Here is a 15,142-nt window from a genome sequence, read left to right as displayed (position 1 = left end):
CGCAAAGTTATGACGAGTAGTCCAGTGGCCATGCCTGCTACTAATAAATTTTTTATCGAATGCGCCCTCGGGTATGCTCTTCGTTTCTTTTTTTCCCCGACACAAGCGATATGGGGGGGAACTTACATTCGAGTGGACTTACAATCGTGTAAATACGGTATTGCTTAACCGAAATAGCATGAGATTACCCCCTTACCTGTCAAAAACAGAACTCAGAGTAAAAGCGATGAAAGGGCAAAAACATGCAGTGGTTTTTCACTTCACACACCAAAAATGTCACCGAGTCGTCAGCGACACTAAATATGCGGGAGGTCCGACAGTTTTATTCGATGAATTGTTACGGGTGGAAACGTGCAAGACGCAATAAGCTTTCGAAAGCAAGTCTGTCGTCACAGTCAGCACAGAGTACCCGGCTGCTCGCCACTGAAGTTGTACCGCCATCAAACATAGACACCTGAACTGCTCTGTCGGATCACGCATATCCACAGGCCGGTTACACTCATGCACGAATTGAACACGGCTGTCGTAACTGAAGAGGAAGTGGCTACGATACGAGCACATGAGCAAGCTATGCTCGACAAGATTGCATCTACAACAGCCACGAAGGGGATTTGGAGTTTTCTTGAAGATCCGACTGCCAATAGTGCAGCAGCCTTGGTCGCGAAGCCCGCTGCTCCATACGCTGACGTCAGACTTGCAGCAGTGAACAATCTTCTTGGCGTTTTCTCGTACACTTGTGGTGGTTCTGCGTAGCTGGTGCGAAGCAATCAGGATTGCAGTCCTGCTGCTAAACTGACTGTGGTTTGCGAGAACTGCAGTTCAGTTGCGTCGGGATGGAGCTCGCGGGGAGTTGAGGGCCCGAAAACGTGTAATCCTTTCAACATGAACGTACTCGCAGTGCATGCTATGTCATCGACCGGCAACGGCCAAACGGCCATGAAATATACCTAGTGCGTACTGATGGCTTTTCATGCCAATTTTTCCTAACTTTCTTCCAATACAGTCCAACCCACCTATAACGATACCGGTTTTAATAATGTATCGGTTATAACAATGAGATGCTGCTGCACCGTCAACTTTTGTATGTTTCCCACGGTGAAATAACTTGCTTACTACAATGTTCCGATGGCACATAATTGCTTATAACGAACTCAGGCTGCTGGGTGTCACAACCTTCCCATTTCGCGAAATGCAAAGGTTGTGGGATCGTTTCCCACCTGTGGCAAGTTGTTTTTTCATCCACTTTCATTTCCATTATTTATCGTTTCTTTAGTTCATTAATTAAGCACAAGTAATTTCCCCGGTGTTGTCCTTGGTGTCGGTGTTTGTTGGCTTCTTATGATATCACTAATAAAAATCGGGCCCCTCGGTTAACTCCCTTTCTTCTCGTTTAAAATAGAAATGTGAAGCATGTGGTGCTAGCTTTCTGGCACTGCTTTGAACGACGATGCATGATGTTGCAACCAATATCTCAGTTTTATTTTTGCGCAATGTGAACATATATGTCTTGAATTTGTTGCTGAAAGACAGGGCTTCATAGTAATGCAATTAATTTGGCCATATTGTTAGGCCATTCAAAGTTACAATGAACTGAAACTTCAAATTTGTTTTTCTCTGCGTCTTGGACACCACACACTGCCTTACGGGGGATCTTCATATGTTCTTTCTAAGTACCAGCAAAATGCTTGGTATCACTATATTCGTGTCAAATGGATATTTATTCATTTCTAAAGCTGTCGGCCGAATTCTAATTGTCACTAATTATAAGCAAAAATTAGCTAGAATATTGCAATCATGTTTACATCTGCTTTTTTTTTTCGCATTAGAACTGCACTGAGAACAATAAAAATAGTATCACCGGCTCGAGCTACTCTCTGGAGTTCTGGCCGTATACTTTGCTTTTGCTTTTGACAAAGTTTTTGAAAAGTTGCATAAGAAATACACTGAATTTCTGTATTAAAAAATTAACATTTGTTCTAATGCAGATATACAAAATCTAATTAGATATTTGCAATCAGCAGAAAAACTGAAAAATGCTAATAAATATGTTCCAGTTCACACTAAAATTAACAAAATTGGTTTTGGAACCCACTTCTCCCCTTAAAGGGCCCCTTTCAAGCCCGATAGCAAATTTCGGTTATACACTAGAAGTTCTTACGTGTCTTATAGAGAGCGTACTGTCGCAAATATTTTTCAAATTGGCTCATTAATAGCCAAGACAGAAATATTTCAGTGCTGCGAAACCACAATTTCAGCAGCTGGGCTCCACACCACTCCACTCTCCACTCGCACCGTCTAGCCTACACAAGCGTAATTCCTTCTCTGTGTTCTCCCATATCGGACCTCGAGGATCATGTGACGCTTATGTCACGGCCCCGCCTTCATTTTTTTTTTTTTTTTCGCTACTCATTTTCACTGATGGCATCGCGTGCAAGCTGTTGCCTCGTTCAAGCGAAACTATTTTGCGCTCTGTGCGCAAAGAAACATGACTAGCGGTATAATTCAGTGCTACAGAAATACTGAGGCAGAACAAGTGGATCGCAGGGCATGATCACGCACTCGAAGACGGTAGAAAACGGCATAGTTTCAGTACCTGCGCACGTGACCGTACAACTGTGGCAACAAGCACATGAAACGAAAGTACATCTCTCTTGCTTCGGTGCAAAGTAAAACAAGAAACACGCAGACATTCCGTTCGTGCATTTTATTATTCCAGTAAACTTCAAATCGTCAATTCAAGCAATGTATCGCACAGATTACAGATGCTGTCTTGAATAATTCTCGAAGCCACGTGTCACCACGAGTGACATCACACTGAGGACACTGTGTAGGCACAGGGGCACGAGTCTGTCACTGTCCGGCTTGGAGAGCAGCGGCCGTGGGAAGGAAAAACAGCGTTCAGTTTGAAATTGCAGATCTTTCCAGGCGCGGAGCAATGTAATACAGTCGACTCCCGATAATTCGAAGCCGCTTAATTGGAATTTTCGGTTAACTAGAAGTGAAGTGCTGGTCCCGTCAGTTTTGCATGTAATCCTATAGAAAAAATCGCTTGATAATTCCAAGTCCTCATCCAGTAATATTGTTTAATTGGAAGTTAATTTTCAGCCGGGATCCTCGAGGTCACCGTCATTCTTTGGTAGAATGTGCGGTTTTTCAAGTGTTGCAACAGTTCCGTGCTCCGCGTTGGTGTCATCGCCACCGCAGCCGCCCGCAACGCCATCCTTCTTGGAGCGGCACGATTATTCATTGCTATGGCTGCCAGGCCTCCGCGATCAACTCCGGCGGGAGGCGAAGCGGCTCCCGCCGGAGGCCACGCGCGGCTGCCGCGCGTGGCCGGAGCTGATCGCGGAGGCCACGCGGGTGCCATAGGTGCACGCAGCGCTGCATACTGGCAGTGGCGAGATTGTGCGAGATTAGTCTTGCAGCGTGTGCAGCATACGTCGAGGCGTGCGTTCGTCGAGCGCCTTTGTGCGGGAAGCTCGTAGGCTAGGTTGTTCCACGAGCAGTTCGGAATTGACTGTACCTAGTCGCGCAGTTTATAGCCATGGCAAACCATGGCTCTTATCGCACGGTCGACCTGGCAACGAAAGTCGAGGTTTTGAAGGCCGCCAAACAAGACATAGCGCGGAAGTACGGGATCAAGCCGAACACGCTCTCTAACTACATCAAGAATAGGCGCACAATAATGGATGCATTTGAGAACGACAAGTTCAAGACTTCTCGAAAGCGAATGCACACCGGCGCTTACCCAGAGTTGGAGAAGGCTCTGCTGGTTTGGATTAGGGAGGCCAGGAGCAACAAACTTCCTCTCAGCGGAGACATCGTTGCGATGAAAGCCCGAACGCTTGCAGCAATGTTGGGGATCGATGACTTCGTTTCATCAGATGGATGGCTGACGCGCTTTAAAGATCGCCATGACCTGGTTTTCAAGAGCGTGTGTGGTGAAAAGGCGTCCGTTAACCAGGAAACATGCGCCACGTGGAAGGACGGAAAGCTGCGTGAATATCTCGCCGAATACAGACCGGAAGACATCTTCAATGCAGATGAGACTGCACTCTTCTATCGGCTTCTACAAGAGAAGACCCTGACATTCAAGGACGACGACTGTGCTGGGGGCAAACGCAGCAAGGAGAGAGTGTCGGTGCTGATCGCGGCAAACATGACTGGCACGGAACGATGTCGGTTACTTGTGATCGGGAAAGCCGCGAAGCCGAGATGTTTTAAAGGCGTGAAGACGCTGCCTGTGGACTATGAGGCGAACAAAAAAGCGTGAATGACGGACGAAATCTTCAAGAGCTGGATAAGCAAATTGGACCGCAAGTTTGCTGCTTCGAACCGCAAGGTGTTGTTCTTTGTCGATCACTGCAGTGCTCACGTGAATGTGCCAGCCTTGAGTGCAATACGCCTCGCATTTTTGCCTGCAAACACAACGGCTGTTTTGTAGCCAATGGACCAAGGCATCATCAAGAATGTTAAAGTCCTGTACAGGCGGCACCTCCTCGAGCGCATGACTTTGTGTATGGATAGCTCCACAAAGTACGAGGTGAGCCTGCTTAGTGCCATCCACATGTTGGCGCGAGGATGGGATGGTGTGAATCAGGAAACAATCGCAAACTGCTTCAGGGCTTGCGGTTTTGTGGCAGCTTCTTCGGAGGATGCCTCTGAAATTTCAGCGGAGGAAGCGTCAACAAGCGAGCTTGACGCCACTGATTTTGGTGATGCTCTCGGGGACGTCAATTTTGAAGATTACGTCGCCGTAGACAAGGCGGTCGAAACGTGCGGTGCGCTGACGGATAGCGAAATTGTAGAGATTATTCGGCCCCAGGAAGCGACCCAGGAAAGCAACGATGACGTTGAAGGCGAGCCGCAACCTAAGGCTGCCGATGTAGCTGCGGGCCTTGCTCTTGCGGAGCGCTTCTTTACCGCTGAAGGTAACGTGGAAGAAGCGTTCCGCCACATCTACAGCCTGCAGAACTTGCTTTCAGCAGCGCGATTCGGCAAGAAGAAGCAAAGCAAGATGACCGACTATTTTTCTTAGAGAAAATACTAGATTTCGCCACAAATAAAGTGCCGTTTTTTGTGTTTTGTGCTTAATTGGAAGTTCGTTTAATTCGAAGTTTTTTGCGGTCCCCGTGAACTTCGTATTAACGGGAGACGACTGTAACAATGGAATTTTCATGGCATTTGAGTAATGTTATAAGTGGGTTCGACTGTGTATCAGTTGCGTGATATTTTTGTTTTCTCAAAACCATAATTTTGACGATTATGCCATGTTGAAGGTGCATTATCTCTGCTTCTAATTGTGCTAGCACTGCAATTCTTTTTTTCCAGAAAGGCAAAGCTGTGTAGTGTGAAAATTTACGACATAACACTGTTGCATTTATCAGAAAAATTTTTAATAAGACATGTTTCCTTTTTTAGCAGTTGGATGAATTTCTTTCACTGAAGTTTGCAATGTTCTCATTTGATGTAAGATTGGGTTAGCACACCATACTTGCTTATTTGCCCTCTTCGTTAGTTTCACATCCTTTTCGTATGTTGATATGATGCCATGTATAGTTTGGTAGACAGCTCACCTCCAAGCAAATTATGCAATAAAGCTGAATTACACCAATTTTTGAAAAGTTCTTTACTCTGCAAGAAAACTGGATATATATTTAAATCTAGCACATTCAAGAACATAAACCCAGAAAGTTTCATCAAAATCGATCAAGAATTAAGAAAAAGTTTTCAAATGCAAGGTCCCCCCTTAAGCAGGTATGGTTTAACGAGGTTTTACTTATGTCTTTCGCAGTTCATGCCTAGAAAAATCGAAAATCAAGTTTGCAGCTGTTTTAGTGGCGTGCCCATCAGGTAAACAGTTTGAAGCCACAGACCTCACCGCATGATCTACACACGATGTTTGTTGCATGTTTTCTTTACAAAGATGGCGCCGAATAAAACAACACACGAAGAAAGGACAGAAGACAGCACGTAGGCGCACTTAAGTGCGCCTACGTGCTTTCTCGTGTCCCTTCTTCGTGTGTTGTTTTATTCGGCGCCGTCTTTGTAATCATGCTTAATCAACTAGCCCACCAACACATGCGCATGTTTTCATTGCCCAAACCTGGTGAAAGATACTTGAATGTGGCTACGTCTTTCGTGATCTGCACGTGACTACAAAGAGAAAATGTGTTACGTCACTTTTGCGAGCCATGAATGAATGTATGTGGTTTAGTGGCGCAAGGGCCAGATATGGCCAAAGAGCGCCAAGACAGTGTTAGTGATTTCGCGGTGGAATGATGAGTTCTGTGACGAAGATGTGACTTGGCTGTAAAGTGGCCTAAAAATAGTCGCTGTAAAGTGCGTAAAATCGACGTGCTATAAAATTATGGCGATGACTAATGAAGAATGCTATGAACATTAAAATCCATCGTAGAAGAATGATGCAAAATCAAAAATATGTAGGATGTTAAAATTACTTGGAGCACTGCTGCCTCGCCAGAGCCCTTGAAAGACAAGGGCCTAGAGGCATGTGCTATACTAAAGAGATATCGAAGCGGCATCCTCTGAAGAGAGGACCCGCTACGAACATGTGGGGCTAAAAACATGCAAGACAACATCTTTCAGAAAACTTAGGACGGCGTTGGTGTCAAATAAAGGTTCTGGGCCGAGTAGCATTGCGGGATGTTTTGCGAGCCAGAGAGGCCAAACACGCTAAGACACTTTCTTGCTCATCACACCCACCTTCCATGGAATGTTGGCCTTCCAGCAGCGCCATGCCTCAGACAGGTGTTGCAGGATCGTGCGGGCTTTGTTTTGCTTGATGCCTTCAGGCATCATGTCCAGAATGTCATGCATCACCTGCAAGAGTGATGCAATGCCTCATGTACAACACCAGCACAAAAAACAGGGTGCCAAATGCTCTCCCACCTTGGCAACATAACTACATAACTAGCTTCCTGCTTACTTTCATGCCTGTCACGCACACTGCAGCATAAAAGCACAATAGTTAACAGTATGCACAGTGACAATTCGAAGCTGTTACCCTACCTTTGAAGAATAAAATGCCTCGTCATGCTAAATTCTAAAAAATTGGATGCTTAGAAGCAAAGAAGCAGATTTGTCTGTTTTTCAAGTGTGTATGGCTGCTGCATATCACCAGTATCTGCTCCTATGCTGCATTTAACTGTCGAAGTGCGGTGCTCAATAGAAAAGTGCTATCCATGATCTCAGCAGCAGGTCTCACATTTGCTTGTAGTCCGTCGACAAGACAGACACAAGTGCACACTTTATGATAAGGCAGTCAACTTAATGTTATGGCATTTTACATGCCAAAACCAGAACCTGATTCTGAGCAATGCCGTAGTGCGACACTGAATTTTTTACCTCTAGCAGTTCCTCATGGAGAACCTAATGTACAATAACTGAGCGTTTTTCAGTCAGTCAGTACGTCAGTCAGTCAGTGTTTCAGTTTCAGTGTTTCCATTCTGCCCCCACAGAAGGGATACATTCCACGACCTTGGGCCCAGCCGTATGCTGACCTTATTAGAGTTGTCGGACGATCCCACCACTGGCATACAGTTGTAGGAGTTGTCGTACGATCTCGCCGCTGCCACCATTTGTAAGGGTGGAAGGTCGTAGTGAGGAACTCGGGAGGAACTAGGCGTACAGGGTTTATTTATAGTACTTACAGTTGAACATGGGATACATTTACACAGTCTAGCGTGACTCCCAAATGGAGCCCGCAAGACGAAGCATACAGCAAACGAGCACACAACTCATGAGCACAGAGCACAACGACGAGCACGCAGCTCACGAGCACAACGACGAGCACAGACTAGCAGCTGACAACAGTCGCTTATAACCCCTTCGCGTTACCTAGATCCCTAGGTGAGGCAAAAACATTCGTCCAGTCATTGTAAACAAGCCGCCTATCTGCGGGACGGTTTACACACACACACTTCTTTGCGCGAGGTTCACGGTCCAGAGCCGACCTTCGCAACGTGGCCGTCGTGGTGTCCATTGTCCTGCGTCCCCGTAGCCAGGCGGTCATGCCCGACCCCAGCCGGAGCCTCTAAATTCCAGAGCGGACCTCGCACATTGGGCTCCGCCGCTGTCCATTGTCTGGTGCCTCGAAAAGCGCATGAGGAGGTTCCGCTAATTACCTCCCCTCGAGAACTCTCCTGAGCTGACCCCCGCCGCGTGGCTGCCGGTTGTCCGCAGTGCTCTGAAGTAAGTTCATGGTTGGTTAGCGCTGTCCTCGCTGGTTCTCTGAAGGGCACCACCACCCCGGATCGATCGACGCACCTGCAGCGAGCTAAAATAGCTCTGCAGAGCAGTACCCCTGCAGGCCGATCCTAACAGCTTCTCCATGGCCTGGAAAATCTCGCCTGGCCAGTGCTGGCAACCACTGGGCAGGAAGAGAATGGCTGGCGAGCAAGACTATGGCTTTGCTTTCTGCAACCCCTGCGCACTTGGAATGCCTTCAACCATCTCACAACAACTGGCACAGATGAGTCGATCCCGGCAACACAATACAACTCAGCGTGCAAACGCCCGGAATCAGCTGTTAACTCACCAGGCTTCCTATCAAAATTTCAATGCAAGCCGCTCAATTGGGAATCCCAAATTCTGCCCCAAAATTTTGTGCCACCAAAGTGAGCGTTCACGTTCCCCCCGAGTTCGACCAAACCTGACCGTCGCGCTGCACCAGAGTAAAGGTTCATGCAGAACTAAATCGAAGGCTCTCAAATGCCAATACCCAAACAAAACTTAAGCAGCCTAACTTCACGAACAGCCTGTTCTTACCCTATTGCAGTGGCATATTTATCTCACGTACTGTTGCCACTGAACAGTCTGGTCAACTCCACAGGCACGTAATCACAATCACGCTAGCTTTGTGGTCACTTTTCAGAATGCGCTCTTGCGTCGTACGCAACCATTTCATCACGCTTACTCACATTTGTTCCTTTAGTCCACACAGGACACATTCCTTAAACGAACAACCAAACTTGTGTAGCTTACGCAACACAGAGGAACCTTTAAACAAATGTGCCTTCTAATAACTAGCTCCACGCACGCTTACTAAAGAAATCAGAACACTGCTGCCCTCAACACACACGAGCAACCCAGTCATAAATCTGCTTCCTTCCGTCCACACAGGACACGCGCTAATGAAACTAAGAGCTCTTCTCAGTGCAAATTACACACTTACTGAAAACCTACGCGCTTACCTTAGAAAATAAAAAGAAACTTATAAAAAAAATGTTAACAATACACATGCGCGTTGATGATGAATGTAGTGTTTTGTGGCGCAAGGGCCAAATGTGGCCAAAGAGTGCCAGGCCGGTGGTAATGCGTTCGCAATGGAGCTATGAATAATGAAGGGTGGCTGTAATGAAGGGTGGCTATGAATGTTACGGTGGCTGTAAAGGGGCCTAAAACAGTCTCTAAAGTGCATAAAACCTATACGAGATAAAATTATGCTGATGGTTAATGGGCTGTACAATGGACACGAAATACACATTGTGAGATAATGATGATTTAGTGAAATACCTCACAGATATACTTTTTGCAATAAGCACTACTGCCTTAACAGAGTCCTTGGGATCCAAGGGCCTGTAGGCATGTGCTATGCAAGACTACCATCACAGCGGCATCCTCTAGAAAGAGGATGTGCTATGAATTTCCAGGGCTAAAAACGTGCAAGTCGACATCATTCAAGAAACCCAGAACTGCTTTGATGTCAAAGAATGGTTCTTCACGAAGAAACATTGCTGGATGGAGAGGGGTGTGCTGGCGATATACAAGGGGAAAATGACTCTTTCGCTCAGCTTCGGCTTCCCGACACTCCAGGAGGACGTGGAGAACGTTCAGCCCCTCACCACATCTACTACACAGAGGAGGCTCATTTCCGGTCAGTAAAAAATTGTGGGTGTCATAGGTGTGTCCTATCCTGAGTCGACAGAACAGGACATCAGTTCGTTGTGTTTTCGTTTTCAGGGGCCAGAAACCTAACTTTGGCTTAATCAAATGAAGTTTATTCATACTTTCCATGTCCCACAAGCGTTGCCAGTGGCTTCGCAGATTCTTCCGTAAGAGAGGCTTCAGATCTGTGACAGGGACAGCAGCCGTAGGAATAATAGCTTGCGAGGTGATTGATGTAGCCATTTCGTCAGCTAGTACATTCCCCTCGATGCCTCTATGGCCAGGTACCCAGCAAATAATGACGTGCTGGTTAGATATATATGCTTCACAGAGAATGGGATAGAGCTCAGTAAGTACGGGATTTTTGTGTTTACAGAGTGACTTCAAGGCTTTTACGATGCTTAAGGAGTCTGCAAATACAGTGAAACCTCGTTAAACCGTAGTTGGCCGGAGCTCGGAAAAGCTACGTACTAAACGGTAGTACTGTTTAACCGAAATAGCATGACATCGCCCACTTACCTGTCGAAAACGGAACTCAGAGAGAGTGCGATGAAAGGGGAAAAAAACATGCAGTATTTATTCACTTCGCGTGACAAAAGTGTTATTTTCGTTTGATGCCGCGGCGGCCTAGCACGACAACAGCGGCCTCAAACTTACTGAAGCTGCGTGCCAGCTTTTCAGCCAGCCCCCTCTTCTCGGCAAACACTCGCATGGCAGATTCCTCGTTGGCGTTACGTATTCTCCGTGCACGCGCGCAGTAGTGCTGCAGAAGTCCCGGGGGCGCATTTTCGTTGCTGGGTGCCGGAGTTTTGAATACTTTTCGTTTGGAATAGAGTTACGTTATCGCGCCCCTGTTCTCGTCGCGACGACTGCATTCATGAGGCTGACGTAACGCGTAGCTTCTGCCACTGTCGGGCCTAAATCGCCCGTGCTGTCGCTTTCCGTGTCGTCCTTATCACTGTCGCTAGGCGACACTTCGGCAACAACAGAGGCAACGATGGCGAAAAGTCGAACCTCGTAGCCGACATGTCTTCGCATCCGCAGCAGCGCTGCCGAGCAACTTCTTCGCATTCCAAATGCCACACACCGTAGTCAACAGCAGATCCTTGTCGCGTGCCAGCGCCGACTTCTCCGTGTCACGTTCGATAGCACGGACGATGTCTAATTTTTCTTCTATGCTGAGCACCAGGCGTCTTTTTTATCTGAGCTTCGAAATGACGCGTGTCCCCGCTTGCACGACGCCATAACGCTCTCTGCCACGGCGTCGAAATGATGTTGATGTTGATGTGGCTTCACGCGCAAACGCACAGGGCGCTTGGAGGCCGTTGTTCCGATCTCTGAGGCTTGTTTTGCCAGGCCGCGCGATGTAGACGACGCACCGCCGTGTTTGCGCGACGAAAAGTTGAAACGCTACATTTTAACCGATGCGTACGTAATAAGCTGGTACGGTTTATGCGTATACAAAACACATTATGTTCAATGGCCGCTGAGTCGGGGATTTGACTTTACTACTTTTAAAACGAAACTACTGTTTAAGCGGGTACGGTTTAACGAGGTTTTACTGTATAACTGTTTTTTGAAGATTTTATTTTCTGATATGTTTCACAGCCGACAATAGTGCATGGGCTTCAGCCGTAAATATACTTGTTTCAGGGTGCAGTACACCGGATTCCGAGATGGATGGACCAATGGCTGCGTAGAACACCCCGGCATGCAACTTAGAAGCGTCTGTGTAAAACTCTGTGCACAAGTACTTGTACTGGAGCTTCAAGAAATGCATTTTGATATGTGTCTCTGGCGCATGTTTAGTGATCTCTACAAAGGATGTGTCACATTCTATCAGCTGCCACTGCCATGGCGCTAACAGTTTCGCTGGAGCCATAAGACAATGTTCAAGAGCCGGAACACCCATTTCCTCACTGAGGTTCCTTGCACACAAAGAGAACGGTCTTCTCGCTGCAGGTCGATTATTGAAGAGTATGGCATCGGTCATATCGTTTGTGCATGAATAAGAGGGGTGTTCGTGGTTAGAATTTACTTTGAGGAAATATGTAAAACTGCTATATGATCTCTGAAAATGGAGTGACCATACATTTGCTTCTGCATAAAGGGTTTGTACGGGGCTTGTCCCGAAGGCTCCGGTCGCGAGGCGGACTCCTAAATGATGGACAGGATCCAACATCTTAAAAGCACTTGGTGTAGCGAACTGATATACTATAGCGCCGTAGTCAAGACGGGAGCCAACAAGACACCTATACAAGTTCAAAAGACATTTCCTGTCACTGCCCCCTGTTGTACTTGATATAAGTTTCAATAAGTTCATTGTGTTGAGGCACCTAGCCTTCAAGTATTTAATATGCGGGACGAATGTCAGTTTCGAATCCAGTATGACGCCGAGAAACTTGTGCTCGGCGCTTACAGGTAATCTGCTACCACAGAGCTCAATAGCAGGATGTGGTACTATTCCTCTCTTATTCGTGAAAAGAACGCAGCTGCTCTTCTGTGGGCTCAACCTGAAAACATTTTCGTCAGCCCATTTTGCCACTTTATTTAAGGCATGCTGGACATGTTGTTCGCAGATAGTTAAGTTGCACCATTTAAAACCAAGCTGCCATCATCTACATATACAGAGTATGACATCATTCGTGGGATAGCTATGCCCAAAGAATTCATTTTCACAACAAAAAGAGTGTGCAGCTTAACACACCACCTTGTGGAACAGCAGTTTCCTGGGTGAAAGACCTTGACAAGGCATGGCCCACCCTAACACGAAATGTGCGGTTAGAAAGGCAACTTTCAATGATACTTAACATACTCCCGCGGATACCCATAACGGAAAGGTCTCGAATAATACTGAAGCGCCATGCGGTGTTGTATGCTTTCTCCAAATCAAGAAGTACGGAGAGAAAAAGCTGTTTGTGTATGAAGGCATCCCTTATATTTGCCTCAATGCGGACAAGGTGGTCTGCGGTTGACCTGCCTTCTCTGAAACCACACTGGTAAGGATCTAGTAGTCTATTGCTCTCAAGGATATAGATTAGGCACCGGTTTATCATCTTTTCAAAGAGCTTGCAGAAACAGCTTCTCAAAACGATAGGCCTTTAACTACTTGGTAAGGGCGGGTCCTTACCTTGTTTGAGTATGGATATTATTACAGCTCCTTTCCCAGAAGATGGAATATACCCAGCGGCCCACATGACATTAAAAAGTGACAGGAGTGTTTTCTAGGGAAAATACGGGGAATGCAGGAGATGGAAATTCAAGACGATGAGCAAAACGTGAACGAGGTGAATGCAGGAGCCAACGTTTCGACAAGTGGACTTGTCTTCTTCAAGGCGACGCATGCTTTTCTCGCCGCAGTATATATAGGTGGGGTTCTTCTAAAGGGGAGAGGGTGTGAGGCTGGAGGGTGCGGAAATGAGGGAAGGTGGGTTGGCATGTCGAATTGGGAGTAAAGGAACGCTGTGCCCAAGGTCAAAGGAAGCTCAAAGGTAAGATGCCTTTGACCCTGCCAAAGGTGTCATGTCAAAGGTAAGATGCAGAGTTCAAATTCATCTAAGTTATGACCTGGTTGGTTGAAATGCTCAGCGACGGCTTTGGGAAGCTTTTTACATGTGTCCGCGCGATGTCCGTTTAATCTGACGTTCATTGATTGTCCTGTTTCACCGATATATTGTTTCTTACAGAAGGAACATTCAAGCATATAAATCACATCCAAACTTGTACAAGTGAAGCTAGATTTGACTTCATGCCTATAACCATTTGCAGTGCTTTTAATTTTAATGTCACTTTGAAGGTGCCTGCAGGTTTTGCACCTAGGGCGACAACATGCTTTTATTAAGAGGGAATGCTGTTGGCCGACTTTTGCGTGCACTAACATGTCTTTAATGTTCCGTTTCGGCAATAGGTAACCCTAGGTACATCCAGGAATGCTTTTTGAGACGCTCGTTACTTGATAATATTGGGTGGTATTTTCTTAGGATGTTGTTTATGTTTGGGAGTGCATTAGAATATTTTGTTATTTATTTTGTTAGAATAACATTAAATACGTTAGAATAACATTAGAATATTTTTTTATATTTTGTTGGGAGTGCATTAGAATATTTTGCCCAAAGCCAAAGGCCCTGCCTTTGGCCTTGGGCACAGCGTTCCTTTACTCCCAATTCGACACGCCTACGCACACCTTCCCTCGTTTCCGCACCCTCCCGCCTCACACCCTCTCCCCTTTAGAAGAACCCCACCTATATATACTGTGGCGAGGAAAGCATACGTCGCCTTGAAGAAGACAAGTCCACTTGTCGAAACGTTGGCTCCTGCATTCACTTTGTTCATGTTTTGCTCAGGAGTGTTTTCTGTGTTTCAGGATGCAGGTACTTGATCATTTCATAAATGATACGGTCACCACCTGGTGCTGAGCTGTTGCAACAAGCAAGAGAAGTTTTTAGCTCCGCTAAACTGAACGGGCGGTTGTAATCTTCATTTTGGGCACATTTCCGATCAAGGCGCTGTCGCTCTACGCATTTTTTGAACTTCAGGAATGACTGTAAGTAATGCGATGCACTGGAGATATACTGAAAGTGTTCCGCCAGACAGTCTGCCTGGTCTTCCAGGCCATCTCCATGAGTACTTACTAAGGGCAGGGGGTTCGTCTCCCGGCCTTTTAGTTTATTCACCCTATTCCACACTTTTGCCTCGTCTTTGTAAGTATTTATTCTAGATATGCACCGCTCCCAGCTCTCTCTCTTCGCATGTCAACGTATTCTCCTGCCTTGAGATTTGACTTGTTTGAAATTAATAAGGTTTTCAGCTGTTGGAAAATTGCGAAGCAATCCCCAAGCTTTGTTTTGAATTTTGCGTGCTTTTCGACATTCGTCATTCCACCATGGGATGCGACGGTTCTTTGCCAGTCCGTTAAATTGTTTAATGCATTTTGTTGCAGCGTCAATAATAAAACCAGTTAAGTATGCCACAGCATCGTCTATATTAAAATCAGAAATGTTGTCCCATTCTAAACACTTGAGTTCTCGAAACAGTTCCCAGTTTGCTGATTCGAGGTTCCATCGAGGGAAATGCAGTGAGCATGCATCTGGTTTGGTTAGGTTTAATGTAATTGGGAAGTGGTCACTCCCATAGGAGTTCTTGAGAACAGACCACTCCATGTAAGGAAATAGTGAACTCGAAACTATGCTCAAGTCTATGGACGAGTATGTGTTATGTGTAACATTGTAATATG

At 46.2% G+C, this 15,142-nt stretch overlaps 1 protein-coding gene across 2 annotated transcripts in view; it reads right to left on the bottom strand.

Moving 5' to 3' along the window:
* The window catches only part of Prp8 (pre-mRNA processing factor 8), a 376,058-nt gene that overhangs the window by 236,688 nt on the left and 124,228 nt on the right, over nucleotides 1-15,142 (bottom strand). For both annotated transcript variants that reach the window (XM_075684108.1, XM_075684107.1), the window contains exon 13: nucleotides 6,727-6,843. In XM_075684108.1, coding sequence (XP_075540223.1) covers nucleotides 6,727-6,843 — 117 coding nt within the window. The remainder of the gene's footprint in view (nucleotides 1-6,726; nucleotides 6,844-15,142) is intronic.

Source organism: Dermacentor variabilis, chromosome 3 (assembly GCF_050947875.1).
Source record: "Dermacentor variabilis isolate Ectoservices chromosome 3, ASM5094787v1, whole genome shotgun sequence".
Classification (NCBI taxonomy): Eukaryota; Metazoa; Arthropoda; class Arachnida; order Ixodida; family Ixodidae; genus Dermacentor; species Dermacentor variabilis.
The sequence above is the reverse complement of the archived record's forward strand: the minus strand, read 5'-3'. Positions and strand labels throughout refer to the sequence as shown.